Raw genomic sequence first — 24314 nt, forward strand, 5'->3', positions numbered from 1 at the left:
GTAATGCTTACAACAAAGTAATCATCATAACCTTTTTCATAATATCAGTCACTTTTCTAGCCTCTTAACTTTTCTGCTTTTTTCACCTCAGACAATTTGCCTGTTGTTATATTAGCATGAAGTCTGTAATGCTATTACAATTTGTGCAAAAACTGCTGGAGATGAACTGGACACTGGCTTGTAAAGCTGGTGACTACTTGCACCAATGCTCACAGTGCAGTCTGTTAAACATGTAGTAATAGGCTGTGGTCAACCCCCATGATTGAATACAATTAGCTGTATGCTGCACATATGTGGACGATTTTCACATAATACTGGTGGCTTCCCTTTTCTGGAGCACTTGCTGGTGGCTGGTGAGAGCTGACAGGTTGTGAGCTAGCTTTCCAATTTGTTTCCAGATGTCTACAAATGTTTTTCATTAAAAAAAAAAAAGTATCAAGCTATAAATTCACTTATGGCAAAGGAGAAACTAGCTTAGCAGCTTTATAAGTAGGACCTCTCTTAGAAGACAGTCATTGCAGAAACTTGTGTTGTTTCCTTTAGTGAGAAAAGGGAACTAAACACAGAGAGGAGCAGATTAAAAAGAGACCAAGGGGCAGAGAGAAAAGGGCAAACATTTCAGGGTACAAAATGAGGAGGAACAGAGAGGCAAAATTCGTAAGTTATTCCATAAGAGGATAAAGCACATTCCATCAGGTCATAAGAAACCCACGTTCCTAAATCCTAGACCACATCGGTAGCTGCTACCCCTTCCCCAGCAATATGCAAGCATAAGTGGGGTGGAGGCAGTCCAAGCAACACTCTGAAACTCAGTTTGCCCCATGGGAAGAATGAAAATCACTGTTTTATCCCCAAAATGCTGGCAGGAGAAGAACTGAACATATCCAACCTTTTTTAAACAACTTTTTTCCTGGGGTTGAAGACAATTTCCATTACCTAGCTAGAAAGCTTCTGATGATCATTTCTATGTCCTGAATATCTCATTCTATAATCCACCTGCCATCCCACAGGTGAGCAAGACATAGGCTTCACCCATTTTAAGTAACTCAAAATTTCTCTTTTAAAAAAGTTACTTTTCTGAAAGTTGAATAAGAAATCAGAGTCTGAAGCAGATTTAATGTTCCATGTGCAGGGCTGACTGTGAATGTTAGAAGATCACATCATGGGTTTACAACAGGAACCTCCTTAATACCTCCAAGATCTCTTATAAATATTTGTACCCTTTACACTCTGTTTAACAAGCACATGGGTTGCATAATCTGCTAATATAACTACATGATTGCCTAAAGGGATTAACTGAAAGGTATGCCTCTTCTTGCATCAGCAAATTCAGCAGCAGGCTGGCCTCTATTCAGTCTTTTCTGATATGAGAAAAGACTTAAAGGTCAGTGATGCACACCGAATGATCAGTGTTGTGTAATATTAAGACTAAAGACACTGAAGTACAAATAATTTCCTCATGAAACTGATCTGATTTAAATTCACTTTAGAGAAAAAAGGCAATTACACATCTTGGTGAATAATAGCTAACAGCTCCACCATAATTGCTTAAGTTGAGGGGGGTGGGGGCACGCGGTGACTTACCAAGTAACTACTGGGAAATGGCAGCAGTGGTATTTCAGTTTTATCTCATACAGATCACTATATGAATAATCTGAACAAGTCACTTGAGACATGTTAAGAGGCCCAAAAGTGTTTTCAAAGATACTAGTACTACTGTGAAGCAACTGACTGCCAAATCTATGCCAGGAAGGGCCTAGGAATAGTTAAATGAAAGCAGCAACTCTGGAATAAAAAGTAGAGAAAGTTCTTTTAAAAAGGTTTCAAGCTTCCCCTGTTGTTGTCGTCAAGGAATAATGCAAGATAAAAATGCATTTTATAAAAAGTACAATTTTCACAAATGCTATCCTGAGAAAACTAATCCTCTTGGAGCCAACACTGGGTTTCCTTTTTACTTATGTGGTCTTCCCATCAGCAGGATCACATAGACCAGAGATAGGCAACCTTTTCTGGCTGCTGGCCAGGATGATCACCCAAAGTCAGAGGCAGGTGGGCTGGCGTTTATCCCTGTGGTAGCATGGGGTGCATGCTGCTGCTGGTGCTCCACCCTGCAGCAGCATGGGGAGCATGCTCACTGCCAAAACCTCACATTTGTGAGCCGGGTCCGATCCAGCCTGCAGGCCATACCGCTGCTGACCCCTAACACACGAGAGTGTTTCAGAAACTAACAGCAAAATGGCTGTCCATGCGGTGTGCCTGTAGCAAAGTGGGAACTACGCAGCAGCAGGGAACACTGACGGTGGCATTGTCGAAAGCACCCATGGTTTACGACTGTAGAGAAGTGATGCGGCTCAGTAAATGATCACCGCACAAAAACAGGGTTTTATTGCAGTATTGCTGTTACTCTCTGAAACACCCCTCGTAGATTGTTTTTAGTAAAATGGCAAGATTCAGGTTGCTAATTTACAAAACCTTTCTTGCCCACATAAGTGTACATTTCTGTAAAAATACTTCTTCCAGACTTCCCTTATTATACAGCAGGTGGTAGCACACTACAATTAAGGACGATATTTACAGCCATATATTTTAAACAAGTGCTAAAATTAAACTCAATTGTATATATAAAATGATCAGAATAAAAAAATACATATAAATAGTTGTATGTACACTTTGGTGACCAACTCTGTGGTTTGCTGTATTATAATGAGCTGTAACTTGCCTACTGATGCAAGTCACCTGTCAGACTAGTAAAAAAGAAAAGGAAAAAAAAAATAATCAGAATGTACCATAAGGAGTTAATGGCCAGAATTATGTCTCTTCTGTGAACTGGAAATCAGGGCATCTTGAAGCAGTGGCTTCTTGCCCTGACAGCAACAAAGGAGATGGTACTTTGAAAAACAGGTTTGAATGCTCTTGCCTGCTGTAGAATTTGCCTCTGGCTAGCACCGTTTCTGTGCAAATCAGTCCTTATTGGTTCAGCACAACCATCCAGTGCCACTTTGAGAGCAGGATCTTCATACTTCTAGTGTAAAATGCAGCATTGCTTTTTCTTTCCCCACATGCAGCTAAAACGTACAAAAGACAGCACAAAGTCTAAAACAAAGGCACATGCAGAGGTTCTGATGAATAGACGGGATAGCCAAGGGGTGGGTCGGCCGCCTGCACGGTCAGGTTCCTCAGGAGGACTGGGTGTGCTTGTATGCTGTAGCGTTCCTCATCATCGTTGGTAGCGTACAGCAGCTCCCAGGAAAGGTTTGCCCACTGGCCTCGGACAGCGTCACCGTTTAACTTTCCCACCTGCACTAGCAGCTCCTGAAGGGTGAGCACTCTCCCAGTGTAAACTCCCTTAAAAAAGTAAAACCATACTTAGGAATGCTTGGCACATGTTCTAGTCAGCGTTAACACAGACATTTCTGGCATGAAGTGAAAAACAGAGCTTGCATGCTGAGTACTGAGCCGTAACACTGACTCCTTGGAAATTTTCAATGACAACAGAGGAAATGGAGGAGACTGTATAAAAGTAGCAAGGGTCAGGTTTTCAATTTGGCAATGCTTTGATCCCAAAATGTCACATATACTAAACAGTGGGAACGGATCACTGGAAAATGAAAGGGGTATAGGACTCTAGACTACACTGCTGCATATATCTGCACAGAGGAAGCCTTATTATTAACAAGACTCAAGTCCTAGCTGCTCTGTCCTTGTATAGAGGAATATCACAGCAGAGTCAGCAAATACTGCTGCATCTGCTGAACAGCTGCCTGGCAATTTCAAAGAATAGGCATACAGGAGTCAGTCGAGCACTAACTAATTCTTTGAGTGCAAAGCTCTCGTCTCTTGTAAGGCAGGCAGACTAACAAATAAGCAGAGGAAAAAAGACTTTAATCCTGCTCATCAGCAAAATTTTCCTCTTACCATGTTAGGATCATGCCCCAAGGAAAAGAGATATGGCTTTTCTTTTAAAATTGCTTGTTGCCACTCAATATCAGATACCAAACCAATGTACCAGTCATTTTCATATTCTTCTAGATAGTTAACCAGCTCTTTGAAGCTCTCTACTGGACCCAAGCTTGCTTGGTCAACCATGAGTTTAAATGTATATCTGAAAGACACACAAACACACACACACTGCAGAACATGATTTAAAATACAAAGCCACTTCAAGCCATTTAAAAGGTTGTTACATAATTGTTTCAATTACAGCAAACATATGAACTAGTTATTGATAATGGGAGCTAAAATATTTAATTTCAATATCAGTACAGATTTGTATATACTATTTGGACACTAAATAAGGTTGCTCTTTCACTTAATAAAGCTGATTCAAAATTGTACATTGCAAAGATGCAAGTATACTCTCAAGCACAAATGCTCATTTTTGCAGCTGTGCTTGTTATACTCTGAGTTAGTTCTTACCTGAATGCTTTCAGTGCAAGCTGGAACAGCTCTCGTTTTCCAGTCAGCCAATCCAAGCCAACAGACCAAGGAATACCCCCAGTGTAGGTTCTAAATACATGACTAGGAGCAGGAACTGTACTGTCTAGTCCAAACAAACCAAAACAACATGACAATACACCATGGATATACAAGTCTTTCAAAGCTTTGTCTTTAGCAAGGTCTTCAAGTAAACTGGCAGGCTTTTCTTCCAAATGAAAAAAATCCAGTTGACTCAAAATGAAATGGTACCACTCTTCTGGAAACCTCTGCCTCATCTCATTGAGTTTGGAAGCAGGGATGGGCGCTGTTCTCCATTCTTCAGGTATGCTTAGCAGCTCCGAATAGGAGCAGCTAAATTCAAGTGATGGTAGTCTTAACACTTCCTGCTTTTTTCCTTTATCTAGAGCAGGAAGTCCAAATACAATGGGTCTGTATAGTTTATCTTCAAGTTGTGTCTTTTGTAGAGCACCATCTCTGCTCTGCATTTCTACAGATCCTGGAATAGACAAATGCATTCTTGGTGCAGTTGCTGCTGGTCCCATTTCTTTTCTCTCTCTCATTCTCCCAGTGGGCTCAAGATCAAAAAGATCACTATCATCAGTCCAGTCCTCAATTGTCTCTACACTAAAGCTATCTTCATCCCTTACAGACCTGGGTCTTTCCACTGTATTGTTAAATGCTTGCTTGTTTATTGGAAATAATTCATCTGTGTCCTTGTCTGCTTTGTCCAGTTTCTCACATGTTTTCGATTTATTATAGAAATACTGGACAAGCACCCACACAAGCACTTTAACAAAATCATCTTTCAGCTGCTTTAAGTTTTCATGAGAATCAATTATTCCAGACAAGACATTTTTGGCATCAGAATACAGCCTCACAGGCAGAGCTGTGCAAGGGGTTAAAATGTTTCCAAAATGATGATTGAGAGAGAGAGTCTTTGCATGCTCCTCATGCTCAAAGGCCATTGCAAAAATGTCATCAACTCTGTGAGCTTCTGCAGTATGACAGGAGGTTTCTTGCAACTCTAGCCCCTACAGCACAAGTGGAAACAATTCAGCTTTACTCTGCATATGAACAAGCCTTTAAAAACTAACAGGCCCTTTTTTCTTGCAACAACTATTCCCAGCAAATGAAACTATGCCCAGTATTTCCAATATTTCTGGAACTAACAGAGCAATCACTTACAATTTTAACAGCACTCAGCATCTTATTTGATGGACTGAGTAACAGTACGTCACGCAATACTACCATTTCTGAACTTGCTTGAGAGCCATTTGGTTCCATCTGCCACAATCTTCAGTTTTTATAGATACCCACTTTAAGTTTTAAAGTCTTATACCACAAGCCAATTCAAAATATATAGTACTTCTGTGCTTGTAGAAACTGGATGCATCTACACAAAACACGTAATGCGTAGTAGACTGACTGACTGTGCATGACAGCATCACAGCAAAAACCATGCTATTAAGCTAATGTGCAGTAGTATTAGTCTACTGAGTATTAACCATTCAAAACAAAGCATGCGACCGCACTAATGCACAGTAGAGCAGCCTACTAAGCATTTATATAGTACTTCCTCTTGCATGTACTAAATTTAATGCACAGTAGGCACTGCACATTAATGAATGTGTAGATGTGCCCACTATTTTTGATTTGCAGATTCTGGTACAATTTGTCTATGCCCTTCAGATGGTTTTAAAGATTATGTTATGGTCTTAATATTGAGAAAAACCCTTTTAGTTACAAAATTAAACCAGATCAGGTAATATAACCAGTAAAGTCTTAGTCTTATAGAATGTAAGTACTTTTGCTTGTTCTGTTGGGAGGAAATAACAGAAAAGGATTTGCATGTTTCCAAAGCAAAGTTTTCAGTAAATATTCACCTTAATATTAACACAACAGTATGTGAAGCCTCTTTCTATCACCAATATCCATATCAGTCTGTCCTGAAAACGGCACAAGTAGTGTGATCCAGGTAAAAAGAGACCTAAAAACAGCAGAAAAAGAAGCTTAAATTTTTACTGCAGTGTTCTGTTGATTACTTTTTTCTTCTAAACAAAAGAAAGGAAGCCACTACGGAGACACTTCCAGCATGAAATCAACTGAACTGGTCTGGATAACTTCTATCTTAAAAGAACTAATTGAGCAGCAATCTGAAGTACTTAATTTTAAACAAGTCATGGAAAAAAAATCAGAGAACTTCCAAAAAGACAAGAGGATTAAATTTAGGAACACATTTTTCAAACAAAGCGAAAGATGTTCTAAGGGACTATACACTTGTTAGCCTAATATCTATCTGCTCCATGTAAAATAATACAATAGTTATTTTGAGCTTTACCTACAAAATTTAGAGGGTTGCACAAACCAACATGGAAGTTAATCTTGTTAAACAAATCTGCTGTCTTTTTCTGACATTTTTACAGGCCTGGTTGATAAAAACAACTGTGCTAATGCAGCATACTTGGACTGCTGCAAGGCATACGACTTAGTACCGTGTAATATTTGGATTTAAAAGCTTGCGTTATGCGAAATGAACAAGGCACATATTAGACTAAAAACTGACCTACTGATAGTTCTCAAAATGTGTTGGCTAATAGGGAAATATCAATGACCAGGGCTGCTTCTACTCTAATTAAAAAACAATGTATTATTTTTAACAATAATCTAAACAATGATACAAAAATCTTTAAAAATCTTTGCTGGTAAATTTTGCAGGGGACACAAAAATCGATGAGGTATCAAATAATAAAGGGGGACAGCATTACACATTCAAGTTATTGGAAAAAAATTCATAAAGCAGCAAAGATAAAAACCAGGGCTCTCCGCTTTCAAGGAGAATGCTCTCATTGCTGGGCATCCTCTCCCTCTTGTCCCATGAGTTCCTCATTCTTGGAGGTGGAAAGTGCACCCCCCCCCCAGCCTAGCCTGCAGTCTGGTGGTCAGGGCATTCTCCTGGGAGGTAGTAGTTATGGATCTGAACTCCCTTGCAAGGGCACAGAACCAAGGCTCTCCTCTTCCTGGGCAGTTGCCCTAACAACCAGCTTACACGGAAGACAGTCACAAACACTTGTGTTTTAATACAAAGGGACGAGTCAGTAATCCACCCCAAAAGAGAAAATACAGGCACTTAAATCCAGGAGAGGACTTTGGACTGCGAATCCTGATCTCACATAAACATCTAACCTGGGGCTGCAGACTTTACATCTGGAGGGGAATTCCCTCTCTTTTTGACATGTCCTATTGGCTACACCACCCCCACCCCAGTTCTGTCCCATTCAACTTGCTGAATGCTGTGAACCCCATTCATAGACACCTAAAGCTCACCACTGCATTGCACAGGAATCTTAGACTCCAACCTGGGCCTGCTAATTCCACTCCAGGGAGTAAAAGCAAAGTATGATAACAGTCAATCCCACTACACTACAGTCCCTTTATGGATTGAAGTCGAAATGCTTAAAGGATCCTCTCTCTCGTCATTTTCCTGTCATAATTTCCATATGCCAAATGACTTTAGAATATGCAAAATAAAATTATAAAACCAAAAAAAAGGGACTTCTGGCTCATAGATGCCATATCAGCCCTCCCAACCAAGTAGTTCATAGCATATATGTTAAGGCACAAGTTAAGAGTAATTGAAAAGGACACAGTCCATGCACTACCAGGTCCTAAATTACCAAACTTACACTTGGGAACCAAGAGAATTTTTTAAAGCATATCAACTGTCACTACTTGCTCAGCTAAAAGGCACCAAGCTTCATCGAGACAACTGCATTTTTATCTTTGCAGTTTTCTCAGTTCAATTTGGAAAAGCCTTATTCTTTACGGATTTCAGTTTCTCTGCAGTGCTCATCATACTATTCAAGAACTGATTTATTACCACCTCAGAAATACTCATTAATGATCCTATGGCACTGTTATTCAAGGATCTCCAAACACTTTCAAATCTCAGTTTACCTGTGAGGCATAGCGGCTATTTGCAGAGACATTAAGGTCAGTTTTCAAGAGCATCTAGTTTTGGGTATCCAACTGGCCACGCGCACAGATTAGTTTCAAAGGTACAGAGCAACTACAACCCAAATGGAGTTTCCTGTTCCTCAGCATCACTTGGACAAGCCCTACCTGTCAAAGTGGATACCTTAAAATAATTGAGTATCAAATTTAAATGGGCTTTTGAGAATTAGTGTAAGGGCCCAATTCAAACTGATCTTGTAGGCTCCTCCATTTAAGAGTTATTATTGAGGCCTTGCCCAGGAAGGTGACCCAAACTGGCATGGTTAAGCAGCTCCCTACAGCAAACAGGAAGACTTAGGTAGCTCCCAGGTAGGTACTGAGAAGATGTGCTTACAGGTAGCTAATAGGAAATGCTGGACACTGGGGTCTGTTTGAATTCCTCCTCCTCCTTGGACCACAAGCATCTGACTCAGGGCAGCATGAGCTCTCTGTTTTTATAACCAAAGGCTATCTAATTGGTAACCAGGTGGCCAATCTGGCTTACTTCCGAGAAGGCACAGCAGTCTAAGTCTTTCAGCCAAAATGGAAGTGCCTAAAGAATCTATATGCTTAAGTGATTTGGTGGGCACAGAACAGGGGTGATGAAGATTGCTTTTTGTGCCTTCAGTGCTTATAAGGTCGATTAAGATTTGGCCCCTAAATGATCTGCCCACAGTCACATAACAAGTTAAGGGCAATGCTAATACTCAGGAGTCCTCACACATCAAACTTTCTGCTCCAGCCATTAGACCTCCCTGACTCACGCAGAAGTACCCCATCAGTTTGATCTTCTCCCCTTCTACTCAGAAGTAAAGGGGCAAAGCCAAATAAGTAACCAAACTGCTGTTTTCTCTCAGCCTTAGGTTAAAGCCTACTATTACTTCACCAACACATCTAAAATCTTCCTAAATGTGGCAATGTATGTATGCTACTAGCACATTGCTCATTTGCATCATCTTTAACTTAAATGATGAATTTTGGTTTCATAGTGCAGCAAGATATAATTGGTAAAAGCAAGCATTCAGTCATAGTTAAAATTTAAAACAAGCTTTTATACTGCACCATGCTAATGAAGTGTACTTCCTTGCTAACATTTTGCATTTTTTTATTGCGATTTTTGGTAACTGCCCCGCTGCTGTTATGAAAATGCTCTTACATGTTCTCTTATTGCCTGGCACAGTGGACTTAAAGTGAGGCTTCTCTTTTTTCCTGAGAAAACTTGCTAAACTTACTTTACTTCACACATCTTTGGCACTGATACTTAAGACACTGAATATAACTTGGAGAAAGTCTCTGCATCTCTTCTTCAATTGAGTGACTAAACCTTATATCTACTGCCTCTAAATACCAAGACATCTCCAACTCTGCCTCTTGACATAGGATGCCATCTAGGTTTCTTAGATAAATACTTATCCTTTACCAGTAGGCTAAAACACACAATTATTCCCCAGGTTACCAATTCAGGCTCAACTGGTAGAGCCTGTAGAGGGTCTTGCCATCTTCCTTGGATCTGTCAAACATATTTTAACAACCTTGCATGGGCCACCCCCTGTCCCTCTGCCTTATCTGTTGCAGGTTAGGGTGTTTTGTTTTGTGGTTGCATCAGGGTTGACTTTAGTTAACTAATAACTTAGAAAATGGCTTTGTATAGGATGGTTTAGAACAGAATGATTCTGCCTGTGGTGGAGGGTTGGACTAGACGATTTGCAGAGGTCCCTTCCAGCCCTACTTTTCTATGATTCTGGTTACATGCATGGTAAGTGTTTCTCAGAAAATTTTTTCCCATTTCAGAGATTGTTTTGTCTTCAAATGGTGAAACAAGACCTGGTAAATCTTTTTTTTTCACCTCTGTACAATTAAAAAAGAAACAGAAGCAGCTTCTCATATATTTTAAGACACAAAAAGGATCATTATGAGGCTCTAGTCTAACCTCCTACATAAATATGGAATTCCAGCAAGTGGCTCCTGCCCATAACTTATGACTGAACTAGTACCTATTTTCTAGAAACCCATCTGGTGCACACAACTCATCTGGTGGTTATCTGCTAAGGAATAAGAGATGGGTCTTTACTGTGGAACAGCTAAGGGGTGGTAACTGCCCACGTACAGGCTCCTACACTGCAGCAGATGAAGGCTTAAAGGCTGTGTTACCACCGTTTTCTAGGTTTGTGAAATCCATTCTAGGGGACAAGTGGCAATGAAGGGCCTCAACACACTTACAAGATTTAGATGTCATCTCCCACAGGCAATTACCAGGGAGCAACTGATACACAGCAGAGCCCCAGCCCTTTTACTTCATGGAGACTAGTTCTTATTCAATATATACAAATATCAAGAGAAATATTCTTCTCTCACCACTACACTGGTCATTAAAATTCAGCATTCTGTTAGGAGAATGCAATAAACACACACACACACACGCACGCACGCACGCACACGCTCACTCTCTCTCTCTCTCTCATTTTCAATAAGCCCTACAAAATGCAGTGTTGAAATTTTAACCTAGGTAGCAAAGCAAGTTATTTAAATCAGATGCAACAATTCTCCAGTAAGGCTGTATATATTAAAGTACTAAGTGATGTTATCTGCAAATTCTTTTACAACCGGCTCTGCTTATCTACCTACCTAAGCTACCAGCTGCTAGTGCAGATTGCAGCGCGGCAGCCAGACTTGGAACCATCTGCTTGTAGTACACGGTATCGGAACAAACAGATGCTGTTGCACCCACAGATCCTGGCCAGCTTCGGACTGGTCTGGGAAACCCGATCAAAAATATTGGAAGAGTGAAGAGAGGCAGCAAGGGGGAAGACAGCACCGCAGAAACAGCAATGAAGACCAATACAACAGGGAAGAAAACAACGTTGAGTGTAATTAATGTGGTGGAGGATTTACGACGTTGCTTTTTTTCGGTCCACGATGTCAAGAGAACAGTTAATGCAAACTGCAACTTTGAGATAAACTGAAGTAGTCGATCCCGAACAACACCAACCTGTCGACAGCAAAAATATTTTTCTATTATACATCTCGGCACATTCAGCATTGCTAGGTATCTTTCAGCCTTACACAGAAGAATTCTATGGGCTTAGTGAAACTGTCATTTACTGTTGTAGTAAGAGCAGTTCTGTGTATGCAGAACATGTCTCCATTCCCAAAAGTCCAAAGCCCCAATTTTAGAAAAAGCAGAAAAGAACAGACTAGGAAACAATAAAATAATACAACAAGAACTACCTGCTTAGTTAAAAAAGAACGTTTACCAGTAAGAGTCTGATTCCTGTATCCAAGCTCCTGTTCCACCATACATCTGTATTAACCACCATCATTTGTACTACTGACACCACCGCTATGTCCAGCATGGCATTCTCTGTATTTTGCCAGACCTAGGACAGAGACTGATTATTTGTGGTACCAGGAATCCACCCTTTCTCCCGCTTCTTGACCTGGAGTATATTTAAGTTGTAAGTCTTTATTACTTTAGGGAAAAAATATCTTCTACATAGTACATATTAAAAACATGTCAAATTACCATTCTAAAGATTCTTGTGAATCCAATGCAAACAGACACAGAATGAAGATTTTGTAGGGAACAGTCTAGTGAAATAAATGCTATCATAACAAATGGAGACACTGCAATGAAAAAGAGAGACGTCAATAATTTTCTTTGTAAAATTCCTACAAAAGCCTACAGTTTTATAAAGGGTACATTGCAGAATGGAAATCTTAGCTTGTCCCAATCAAGCCATTAGTAATAGTCACAAAGTCTTTTCCCACCCTGCTCCTGAAACATTAAAATAAGATGGCATATTCTTATCCAGGGCCAAACCCTGCAAACTGAGTATTCCAATTAACTTCAGAAAAGGATCATGAATTAAGTTAAGTATAAGCATGAATACTTAAGATAAATGATGTGAAAAGTGCTTCTGGATCATGTCTCCAAAACTGTTACATCTACAAAAACAAGCTCAATTTGGACTAAATACCATCTCCTCTGAAGCAAGTGGAAAATCCATCATGTACTTCAGTAAAAGCAAGGCTGGACCTTGTATTAAAAGACTGCAAGGAACAAACATTTTAATTGCTGTCAATTCTCTCAATTCAATTTTGTTTTGGTACTGTTTTATCAAAAATGAGAGCAAAGGTTTTCAAAAAGTGACCAGCAATTTTCAGTTGCCAAGCTTAAGACCCTCTAGGAAGTCCTACTGTTAGAAAGTACCGAGCACTCACATTCTAAAGACCCTTTTAAGGTGCCTTGTGCTGAGCACCCAAAAAACCACAAACACACAACATGCCACTGGTCATTTCCAAAAACCTTGGCGTGTTACTTATAAATTCTGAATGCACAACTGCACAAAAATCTTAATGCAAATTTTCAGCCACTTAATTCTTCTTAGAAAGTGTATTTTAACTCGCACACAGAGAAAATGTTACTACCATGTTAATCTCCCCTAATTATCTTGCAAAAAGCAGATAGTGGAATTCCTACCTAGTGTTAGTAAAATCCTCCTGACACCACCAACTTTCATAAGCCTTCTTTGCTTCTCCATGAACACAGTCACAGTCCTGATATCCTTTGGATAAAAGGGATTTCGGAAGACTCCAAACAAGTATACTCTCTGAATCTCTCTAAGAATCCACATAATTAGGAGTAATATGATCAGAAAGTAACTCACTATAGCTTGGGGACTGTCTTTGGAAAATGCTGTAAAACCAGCAAAGTGATGCAGCAGGCTAGCTTCTGCGAGAGCAAATGTCAACACAGTCAAATAGAAAATGAATTCCCTTCGCCCAAACTGTATCCTAGGGCCACTGGATAGAGTCTGAGATTTGCTGGAAGCTAAATGGCTGCTTATAGTGTGCTTGAAGGAAAAAACAATCTCACTTGGGTTAAGACTCAGTATGAACCCAAATCCAGTCATGAAGAGGACCACACCAAGAGTGCTGGGAATGAAATACGATGCTATAGCTGTTCCAGCAGAAATGAGAAACATTACTAATAACCTGTGAAGGAGAAGAAAAAAAGATTTGCTTGAAAAGGGTTAGAGACTATACTGTTATATTTATTGTTATAGAAATAAAATTTACTTTGTGTTACTCGACATGGGTGAACCTCCTAAGACAAACTCCAACACTTGTTCCATTCCCCACAGAAAAAGTACATCAAGCAGAGGCAGAATTCCCAATGCCCATAAGAATGGCAGAAACAGAAATAAGATGTGCAAGATCTGGTTTGTCTGCTTTAGGACGGGTATGTTACCAGCAAACCTGGATGAAAGAAAAAAACATATCTGACTTCTATGAAAGGAAATATGAACAGATACTATATGTATAGAGGCAAGTTTAAAATTTATGCACCCATATTCAAATGCCAGAATCTTCAGACTTTTGTTGATAAGCTAGATATTTAAAATTAATGCTTGGGATATTATCACACTATAAGCATCAGAACATATATGATTTTTCTATGCCAAAGATACAGAACTCCCAGAATACTGACAGTCCAAAATAAAGAATGCTTCAAAATTAGGAAATTTTATACTGAACTGGCAAGCACAAAACAAGGAGCCAAAGATTTTACTAAAGTCTTGTTTAAATGTAAAATGTAAAGACATTATTTTAAACCAATATAAGTTAAATCACTGCAACATTTTTCTTATATGCAAAGCCTTTTAAATTAATTTAAATGAGTAACTAAATTCTCTTTAGTCAACATCTGAATTCACTTTTAAGTCACAATGTCTTTTTGTACAGAAAAACTATAAAACCCTTTTGTAAATATACAAATGTACAAAAAACTTATAGATAAAAAGCTGATATTAAGAAGTCCGCATAACTTAACTAATATACTAAGAAGCCCGTGGTAATTATCTTAAAAATCACATGCTAAAAGATTTTTAAAATATTTGGTTTGTTCCCTTTTTGCTATGAAAACAGGCCTGGAAGTTCTGGCTTACAAATATCAGGAATCTCAGAAATCTAATCTTCCTTCATTTGGATGGAAAACCTGTTTAGGGTCTAGAAAGTATGTACTGTGAATGGTATGTACTGTGAATGTTATTACTTTAACTGAAGGAACAATGTGGTCTGAATCTCAAAGAAAAAATAACTGAGTGCAAAACTAGAAGAATAGTAGAATTAACTTCTCTGTTTTTAATACATGCAATTTACTTAAAGAATGAGACGTAGCCTGCCAAATTGATATAACCGACTCCTAACAAGGAGTACATGAAAAGGAACTAAAAAGTACATTTTTACCCTAAGCCACTTTGCAAATACCTTGGCTGAGAGAGAGATCTGAAGAGGGGAATATAAATTTATGTTCTATTTTCTAATCTAGACCACTACAAAAGCATTTAGCAATCCAAGGCTAAATTTCATATGGATCATAACTCATGAGTTTCAGAGTTTCCAACTTCTGGACCTACTGCAATTTATGCAAAGTCTCTTCTATGCGGCTTCATTTTGGTTTTGTTCAACCCTTTTACATGGGTTAAATTAAAGAAGTGCTGAAGTACAATATTTGTATCCAGATCAAAACTTTCTGGAATGTGCAGTATTTAGACCTGTATTTTCATGGCAGGTTCATTTCTTTTCTCATTTAAAAGTAGCAAATTTGATATATATTTAGAAAAAATAAAATGAAGACATTTAAAATCCATAATATATTGCTTGATAATAGATCCCTAAAAGAATGGGGATGCAAATACTTAAGGCTACTTTACTGGGTTTGTGATTGCAGATGACAATTTTAACTACGCAAGACAAAACTTTTGAATCTCTTAACTTCTCTTGAAAGGCTACACAATTCCAAAATTTCTGCACGCAAAGTAAAAACACGAGTTTCAACTGTAAGCATGCCAGGCTTTTTCCAGTTGGATAACATCTCTACAACTTTTTCAAGAGTTATTTCACAGCATCCACCAAGGTATCTGCATATGTTACTCAACATTAAATTACATAAACATTAACTTAGGTTTACCTGTATGCAAGATCCACTGCAATAAAGACAAAAATATAGAAAGGTCTCATCAAAGCAGTAATTTCATAAGTATCCAGTGCTTGGAAAGCAGCTGTCTCTGTAGCCGTATTTATGATTAATGAATATTCTCCTATACATATAGTCACCCATCCAAACACAAAGATCATAACAGTTCCTCCAACGTTATCATACAGCAAAGTTATTCTGTTTGGTAGCAAATACCAAGTGCCCAAACCACACATGACCCCAGCAACAAAGGAATGAAAAACAGTGTTCACTATATACTTCTTGCCTGGAATAATAAATTTTACTGTCTCTGAACCTAAACAGCTAGAAAATTCATACTCGTCTTCATCTGTTAGGGTATTTGGAACCTGCATTCTTTCTACCGTCACCGTTCTCTGTCTTGCATGCAGATTTGTCAACTGGAGAATAAGTGCTGTAACAAGCATCAGTCCTCCTGAAAGTGCTGCAGTGTAATAGTCTTTCATAATATCTAACTGGTACAAAAGTGTTCCTACTCCTCCCAAAACCCATGGTGTTAGGAAAAGAACAATCTGATTCACATATATGTAAGGAGGGGCACAATAGCCTAATTTAAATCGGGGACCTCCCAGGACAGTCTGTGGAAAGCGCTTCAAGAAGAACTCCTGCTTGTAATCATTTAGTAGTGGTACATCTGGACCCATTCTTATTATTCAGGAATCTTGGACGTGTTTCATTTTTCCTGTAGTGAAACAACGAAAGGAAAAAGAAAAAGAAGAAACCGATGTCACTAAATGCAACTCAAAACTTCACCATAAGATACAATTGCTTTGCCCTCTTTTTATAGAGCCACAGAGTTCCACCAGGTTTTGCTAAACTGCATGACTATTAGCAAACTTTAAAATGGGAATACATTATTGTATAGTTTGTAATATATTTCTAAATAAAAAATATACTAATTTGCCCAACCAAGGGACAACAGGCAGCACTTCTTAAACTAAGGACTGTAGTAGAAAACAGGACTGAGAGCAAAAGAGCCTAGTAGCACTCACTTTTTAAAAAACATATCTGGGGATAAAACTAGAATTCAATGAAAGAAGGATTTTAATCCTAATTGCCTTCTACCAGACATGTACTGGCAGCCTTATATTTGATTATCGCTACAGGTGTCGCAAGAAAAGAATGCATTAATGCAATGGATTTGCCAAACCTCTGTGTCCTCCTACTAGAATATTTAATACTTAAGTGCTTGAGTGAACAAGATACAGCTTATATTCATGGAGGGAATAATCACATGGTCTGCAAGTACGTACTGGGACACAGCATTCCATTAGAAACAATGGAGATGAGACTTATGCAGAATTTTTGCATCCATGTGACTGGCCAATAGTAGGCATTTTCTCTAACTGATATTTGCTTTCACGTTCCTTTAAACTAATGCACAATGCTCTGTGATAAAATGTAAAGTTGTAATATACTGTCCTTATAATAAAGAGCTGTCACGATAGAAGAAAGAAATATAATTTTCCATAACTACTGTGACACCTGCATTTCTTGTAACCAAGGTGAAAAAAGCAATTAAATGTAATGTGGAAACACTACCAACATACACATATTGGAGAGGGCTGTTCATTCCAATAAGGTCTACAGTTTGTAATTGTAATATAGATACACATCCTAGTAAAATTTTCTAACAGCATATTTAAAAAAAAAATCTGTTTGCATGCAAGACACTAGAATCATGTAAATAAAAAGGAATAGCATTTTTAAGTACTGCATATGCAGTGATGCCAGATTTTAAAAAAAAACATACCCAAAAACTTTGATGTGCAAAAACTGCACTCAAGTGCATATAAAGAACCTGGCTTTAAAAGAAACAAATCAGGGGTGAAACTCAAAGAAAAAATGCTGGCAGCTGTATTTTTGCTGGGTTTTTTTATTGTTTGCTTAGCTTTAGTCTGTATTCTCTTTTCTAAATTTAAATTTTCTCAAACACACACATAATGTTAATCAATAAAACATATTTAGACTACAAGTCCTGTGTAAACAACAGGCATATTTGAGTGAAACCCAAAATACGATTCTTCTACTTGGGTGCAATCCAAAGCAACAGAAGATATTATAAAGGCACCATAAAGCCATAAAAATATTTACATAAGAAATGTGAGACTTAAAATAACACATATGGGAACCAAGTAATCTTAAACATTTTTATCTGACCTCAAAATGGATATGTTAGGTCCGGACCCTCAAAAAAAGGTTGAGCATGTCCTAGCAACGGCACTACACAGAACACAGCTTTCCTGCATGACTGGGCAGTTTCAGACTGGGATCTTGCCTGGTTACCAGGCTGGGCTGGATGGTAACAGTTTGTTATTGCCAGACAAGGTTTACATACATCTATGCATCTTAGATACTATGACAACAGGGGTAATGTACATTTCTTAACCTCACAAAGTCTTTCAGTACAATTATACTTGTGAAATAGGAAAGGAAAAATACTATCCCTGTTTTACAGATGGGGAACTGAGGCACAATGAGACTTTACCTAAGGTCACAGAGAAAAGCCACAGCAGGGCAGAAATCTTGGTCTCTCAAATTCTGCTCTAGTGCCCTAACTATGAAACCATCCTTGTTCTCTACAGATAGGAGACTGCTAACTATAACTTGAAGTTCCTGGAGTTGCTGATGGGATGACTTTTGAAGGAAACCCCTAATTTTGATACAGGCAGTCCTCAGACTTACGACACAATTGGTTCCTGCAAACTGCATCTTAAGTCCAAACGTAACTTGGAACCAATTTTCTCAAAAGAAACAATGTTATAAATGGGGGATTGGTTCCTGAACCAAGGCCGAATACCCTACTTTCACCAAAATTACTCCAGAATTTTGTACTTGATCAATTATAGATGAGTAATATAGCTACATTAATGTATTTATATTGTAAATAGCAATCTTGTTGATTTGGAAGGATCCTTTGAGGTGACTTTGCTGGACTTTTTGAAGGGCTCTTGGCTGGAGTCTTCTCAGGAGTCTTGGCTGCAGGTTTTTCTGGAGTCTTGTCTGCTTTCTTAAAGAAAGCGTCCAAGAAAGTTTGGACAGATGTTCTCCAGGGAGATGAGCAACGCAGCGAACTAGCTCGCTGGCATGGCATCACATCCAATCAAGCGCTGTAAAGTCAAAACTGATGTCATAATGTTGAAATTTATAAACATTTAAGTACGAAATGCTATAAGTCGAGGACTGCCTGTATTTCAGAGCACAGTATGGAATGCAAACTGTATACTTCTCATCTACTGAAATTATGATGCCATAACATATGGCAGTGGTCTCCAAACTGCTTTGATTGCGCACCCCTATCAGTAGAAAATTTTTGAGCATGCACCCCCAATATACGCATATTTATTTCTTTGACATACGGACCGAGTGAGGGCGCCAGTGTCAATCCGTATATTAAATATTAGTAAAGCTTAATTTCTTTCTTATTATTTTAGATAAAAAATAAATATAAATAGAAGTTCTAATATTTTCTTCCCGCACCCCAATGGATCATCTTGCATACCCCACTTTGGAAACCACTGACATATGGGATTGTGAGTTATCACCATAATAAATTAACATAGTAATTAACCATCTGCTAATACAAGCAGAACCAGAAAAATACAGGCCTCAAATTTCCAATGAAAACCATGTAGGTGTCTTGCTGCTTAAGCAAGTGCAGCAGACATCATCACGTTAATACACCTGGCAGTGTGTTTGTACATAATTAGCTTCACAAAACACTACAGCAATCTGTTCCAATCAGCAAGCAAAGCATTATTAGCTTTTCCTTCATGGATTAAGACTGTTACATCAAACACCAGTTTTCAATCTACGGACCACACAGACTTTTGCACTCCAGGGCAGCAACGCAGAGGACAAAACCCAGGATGAACTAGGCAAAAGCTGAGGGATAAAGCCGTCGTGGTTGCTGTGATGCAAACAGGAAGAGGCCTTCCAGAAGAGATTAGACAAACGGCACGTCTCAGCTTTAGGAAATGTTGCAAAACCTGTGCTTAAACCTTTCCACTGTAATGCTATACCTGTCACTCCTGCCCTTGACTAAAAGGCATCAAGAGGATTAACAAAATGACAGAAAAAAAATGTGCCTCTCCCCTCCAGCCAGAATTGTTACCTCAGAAAGAAGGAAGAGGCATAGACTCTACTAAGCCCATAGGGATCATAACTATTGCTCTCAAAGCTTCACGATCATGGAAGTCAGTCAAGTCCAGCTCTACAAGGTGGTAACACCAGGCATGGCAGGGGTGGTTAAGACCAAACACCAGCTGCTCTCATTGACGCATCTATTGAAGCCTATGGGAGACCAGTGTTGCAGCACCGGTGACTGCACAGACCTACCTCTGCAGAAGGAAAACAGAGACAACCTACAGACCAGTCGGTCTCAGCCTGGCTGGGCTCAAATCCCCTCGCTGCAACGGGGCCCCCTCCATCCCATCACACATGTGAACTGACTGAAGTCCCATTTCAAAGCTAGTCTCTGTAATACAGCGAGGCCAAAGTCCTTATTCCTGGTTCCCTATTCCCAGTTCCAGCTATGCTACAGCGCTTCCTTCATTGCAGAGGGGCCAGGCATGGAGAGCCTGCACCTTCCTTATCTGCTCATCTCATCACCTCTTGGATAAGATCCAGGGCACCCGGGGGTACCTGAACACCAGGATTTCTGAGCCTGGGATTTGCCTGTAGGATGCCAGCCTGGATACCGAGTCAGGGACCAGCTGAACTCCCAGGCCTACAGGTTTCAATGATACTATGATAATAAAATCATAGATACTATGATAATAAATAAATAATAAATAAAATCATAGATACTATGATAATAAAAATGATGCACATTTCTTAGGCCCTTGCAACACATGACATATCTACTGCAGTTCACAGGCGAATCGCACAATAAATGTACACCAGTCACACATGCCAAGCAATGATCACGCGATTAATGGGCGAAACACGCAATAAACATAGAGCAGCCACCCGTGCCAAGCAATCATCATGCGCTTAATGGGCAGATCGCGCAATAAATGTAGAGTGGCCACATGTACCAAGCAATGAACATGGACTTAACGGGCAAACTGCGCAATAGATGTAGATCGGCCATATGCGCCAAGCAAATATCATGTACTTCACGGGCAAACTGCGCAATAAATGTAGATCGGCCACATGCGCCAAGCAATGATAATGCGCTTAATGAGTGAATCGCACAATAAATGTAGACCGACCACATACACCAAGCAAATATCATGTACTTAAAGGGTGAATCGTGCAATAAACGTAGACAGGCCACACACGCCAAGCAACAATCATGCACTTAACATTTATTGCACGATTCGCCCATGAAGCGCGCGATTGTTGTTTGGCGCACGGGGCCGCTCGACACGGGTCACACGATTCGCCTGTCGAGCAGCCCCACGCGCCAAGCAACGGACACACGCTTCACGGGCAAACCGCGCCATAAACGTAGACCGGCCACGTGTGCCACGCGACGACCCCCTTGAGCAGGACGTGCTGCCGACTCCGCCCGGGTCCCTTCACGGCGCCGAGTCCTTCCGCGTTGACACTCGTCACGTTTACCTCCAGGGAAGGGGCCAGAGCCCGCCGAGGGGGGCGGCGTCGCGGACGGTGGAGGGGTGGGGTTCCCTCAAGCCCCTTCCGCGCGGGCGGCGGAGCCCCTCCGGGAGGTGCGGCGCTGCGGGCCCCAGGGCCGGGAGGGCGGCGCTACCCCCATTTTACACACGGGGCAACTGAGGCCGGTTCGCGCCGAGGCCCGACAACGACCTACCAGGGGCGCGACCCACCCTCCCCCGCCGCCATCTTGCCCCCCGGCGGGCGCGGTGAGGCGGGGAGCTGCATGGTGGACCCGCCTCCCTGTGGGCGGCGCCTCGCACAAGATGGCGGCTGCTCTATCAGGAGCGGGCGCGGCTTTTGCGTCCACTCTTCTCGTTTCCCCTTGCGGGGGCACGGCCTCCACCCACCCGAGGCCCCGCGCGTGTGAGAGGGTCCACAAGCAGCCCCGACCCGCCGGCGACGGGGCCACACGCGGAGAAATTTTCCGAGGGCTTTGAGTTGGTGGAAGAAACAATACCGAGTTTACCCCCGTGTCCCTAGGGCGAGCGCGTCGCCATTAGCGCTTCGTAACCCTTTCCTCACGGCTCCCCTCGAGCGTCGCTGCCGAGCGGACGGGCTCCTGCGCGGGCAGGGGTCTGCCGAGGGCCCATCCCGCCCCAACAACTAGGAATCAGTGGAAGTGAGCCGGCCTCTCGCAGGGAAGCTCCTCCAGACCCGGGGTGGCCGTCCGGGAACCTCGAGAATAGGGGGTGCGTGACCCCAGTGCTGTCGGAAGGACTGGTGCCCCCCCTGACGGGGTCCGTGGGTACTGCGGGTGTCCCCCCCCCCAGATTCAGGAGGTACCAGTCACTGGCGGGGGTAGTGCCACTGTCCCCACTGCCATGAACGTCGCAGGGTGGGGGACAGCGAGATCCCGTGGGTGGCAGTGGCTGGGGCGTGGGAGCAGGGAGCGGGGAGGCCCCACAGGTGGCAGTGGGCCGAGCAGGGAGCTCCTGCAGGCGGCAGTGGTGGTGCCTGCAGTGGGGCAGGGCGATGCCGAGCAGGGAAAAATAGAGGACGTAAAGGTGTCTGCTTTCATATCGATAGAGGACCAGAAAACCAAACTGTCCATAAAACAGGACGAATGACCACCCTCTCCACACTGATCATCCTGGTTGCCCTTTGCTAGTTCTTCCATCTCCTTTTTGAGAGCTGGGCTCCAGGTTTAAGGTGTGGATGCACCATGGATTTATAAGGAGGCATGTTGTGATACTTCCCTTTGGGTTTATAATTCCCTTAGTAATCCGGTGCCTCGCACCGGGCAGGGTCTGCTGGCTCGTTGGACTCATTCAAGGGGAAGTCAGCACTGGCAGGTGTGCTCTGCTTGGTGTCCCTCTCTGGAGCACTTGCTATCAACCTCACACTTGTCCCTGTTATTAAGTTGTCCCAAGCAATCAGGGTGCACATCTGATAGCCCCTCTAACAACAGAGTGGAGCCATTGCTGTTCCTGTGCGGGCACGTGCCCATGATCCTTCTATGTACTGAATAGGCCTGTGTCTCGGAGGCAGCCAGCAAATGCCAAAAGGTAGTGACTGGTCATAGCCAGGGTTTTCTCCCTGTTCTTCTCGTTGGCAGCTGCCAGCATTTAGGGCTTAGGAAGCTCTGACTCAGAGGATAAACCCCTAACTCCCATGCTCAATAGCTACTGATGCACCTTTTCTCCAAGAATGTCAGATCCCTTTTTAAACCTGGGTTCCACAACATCTGGTGGCCACGAGTTTCACATTTGAATGACATGTTGTATGAAAAAGGAACTTCCTTTTGTTCATTTTCAACTTACGACCTACTGATTTCATTGTATGTCTCCTAGTTCTTGTGTTCTTAAGGGTGTGACTTAGGGCAGTCAGGGACTGGGACCTTGCAGTGCCAGGCACAAAGCACAGCACCAGCCCCACAGAGCATACAGTGAGATCAGTGGTGGGTGCAGACCTGTGATTCTCAAGCAGGGGGTTGTGGCAAGATCCTTTCATTGCCAAGTGTGAAAACATGATTCACAAGATATATCAGAGAGCTGCTTGAGTCCAAAAAGGTTGGGAACCACTGGTATAGACACACACTCAGTGGTTGTTCCCAAAATACTTAAAAACAGGTTAGATCAGTGGTTCTCAGCTGGGGAGAGGGCACAAAAACTAGCCAGGGGTGCTGCAATGCTGGCATCGCCACAGCAGAGAAGCTGCCCCATGCATCTCAGATTTCAGGAGGCACATGGAAGCCAAGTTGGATCCTGTGCTGAGGTTCACATCTGCAGGGGTTTCCAAACGTGGTATGCAAGACATCTCTGGGGGGTACGTGGGAGAAATTGTGAAATGGCAGGTTGAATTTTCATTAATATTATAATATATTAGAGGTATTTAAGTGGTTAAAATATAAAACATATGCTGATAGAGGTGTGCGGGCAGCTGGCAAATCTGGAAGGGAGTATGCAATAAGACAAGGCTTGCGAACCTCTGTTCTAAGGATCCCACCTCTTAGAAATTACTGTGCATTTTGGGTAAGGACATCTAGGCAGGTTGATCACCTGTCAGGACTTTTAGGATTTTGGATTTTAGATTATACTATATTGTAAGACAGCTTAATTCTGTTAACTTTATAATCAGTTATGGAGTATATCTAGATATGTTTGTGTAATGCATTATCTGTATTGCATTCTTATTAGTTTGCTATATTAATTTTTGCAGAAGTTGAATGACATTTGCTGTATGATCACTTCATTGAAATTTTTCTCTGCTGGGTACAAAAGGATTGGTTTAATATTCTTCCTTGGAGGTTGGAGGGGGAAGGGGCTTGGGGGACAGGACACAGTAGGGTTAGAGTAGATGACTTCCTGAGTTCATAGAATCATAGAAGTAGGGTCGGAAGGGACCTTGTAGATCTTCAAATCCGACCCCCTGCCTGGGCGGAAGAAAAACTGGACTCAAATGAGTCCAGCCAGGTAGGCATCAAGCCTCTTCTTAAAGACCCCCAGGGTAAGAGCCAGCACCACTTCCCTTGAAAGTTGGTTCCAGCTCCTAGCCGCCCTGACTGAGAAGTAGTTCTTGTGGATGTCTAATCTAAACCTCTGTAACAACTTGTGTCCATTATTCCTTGTTATGCCAGGGGGCACTAGGGGAAACAGTGTCTCTCCCAAACCCTTCTGGTTCCCCCTAGTGAGTTTATAGACAGTCACCAGGTCCCCCTCAGCCTTCTCTTGTGAAGGCTGAACAGGTTTAGGTCGTGCAGTCTTTCATTGTAGGGTCTGCCCTGTTGTCTCCAGATCATGCGGGTGGC

The 24314-nt window shown here is 41.5% G+C and overlaps 1 protein-coding gene across 2 annotated transcripts; it reads right to left on the bottom strand.

Moving 5' to 3' along the window:
- Positions 1 to 2561: 2561 nt before the first annotated feature.
- PCNX4 (pecanex homolog 4 (Drosophila)) lies at positions 2562 to 21276 on the bottom strand. 2 transcript variants are annotated; one of them, XM_019518383.1, is made up of 11 exons: positions 21043 to 21276; positions 15401 to 16137; positions 13507 to 13686; positions 12908 to 13422; positions 11951 to 12051; positions 11682 to 11804; positions 11053 to 11416; positions 6321 to 6424; positions 4417 to 5468; positions 3916 to 4102; positions 2562 to 3345 (listed from the first exon to the last, which is right to left on the bottom strand). In XM_019518383.1, the coding sequence occupies exons 2-11, from the start codon at positions 16087 to 16089 to the stop codon at positions 3094 to 3096; spliced, it is 3567 nt and encodes a 1188-aa protein (XP_019373928.1). In that variant the 5' UTR covers positions 16090 to 16137; positions 21043 to 21276; the 3' UTR covers positions 2562 to 3093. The 2 variants fall into 2 exon arrangements, with proteins under 2 accessions (XP_019373928.1, XP_019373929.1); XM_019518384.1 differs by lacking the exon at positions 21043 to 21276 and adding an exon at positions 17606 to 18328 and having other exon boundaries at positions 15401 to 16127.
- Between the last annotated feature and the right edge of the window lie 3038 nt (positions 21277 to 24314).

This window comes from Gavialis gangeticus, unplaced genomic scaffold, assembly GCF_001723915.1.
Source record: "Gavialis gangeticus isolate Ggan-Ray unplaced genomic scaffold, GavGan_comp1, whole genome shotgun sequence".
Classification (NCBI taxonomy): domain Eukaryota; kingdom Metazoa; phylum Chordata; order Crocodylia; family Gavialidae; genus Gavialis; species Gavialis gangeticus.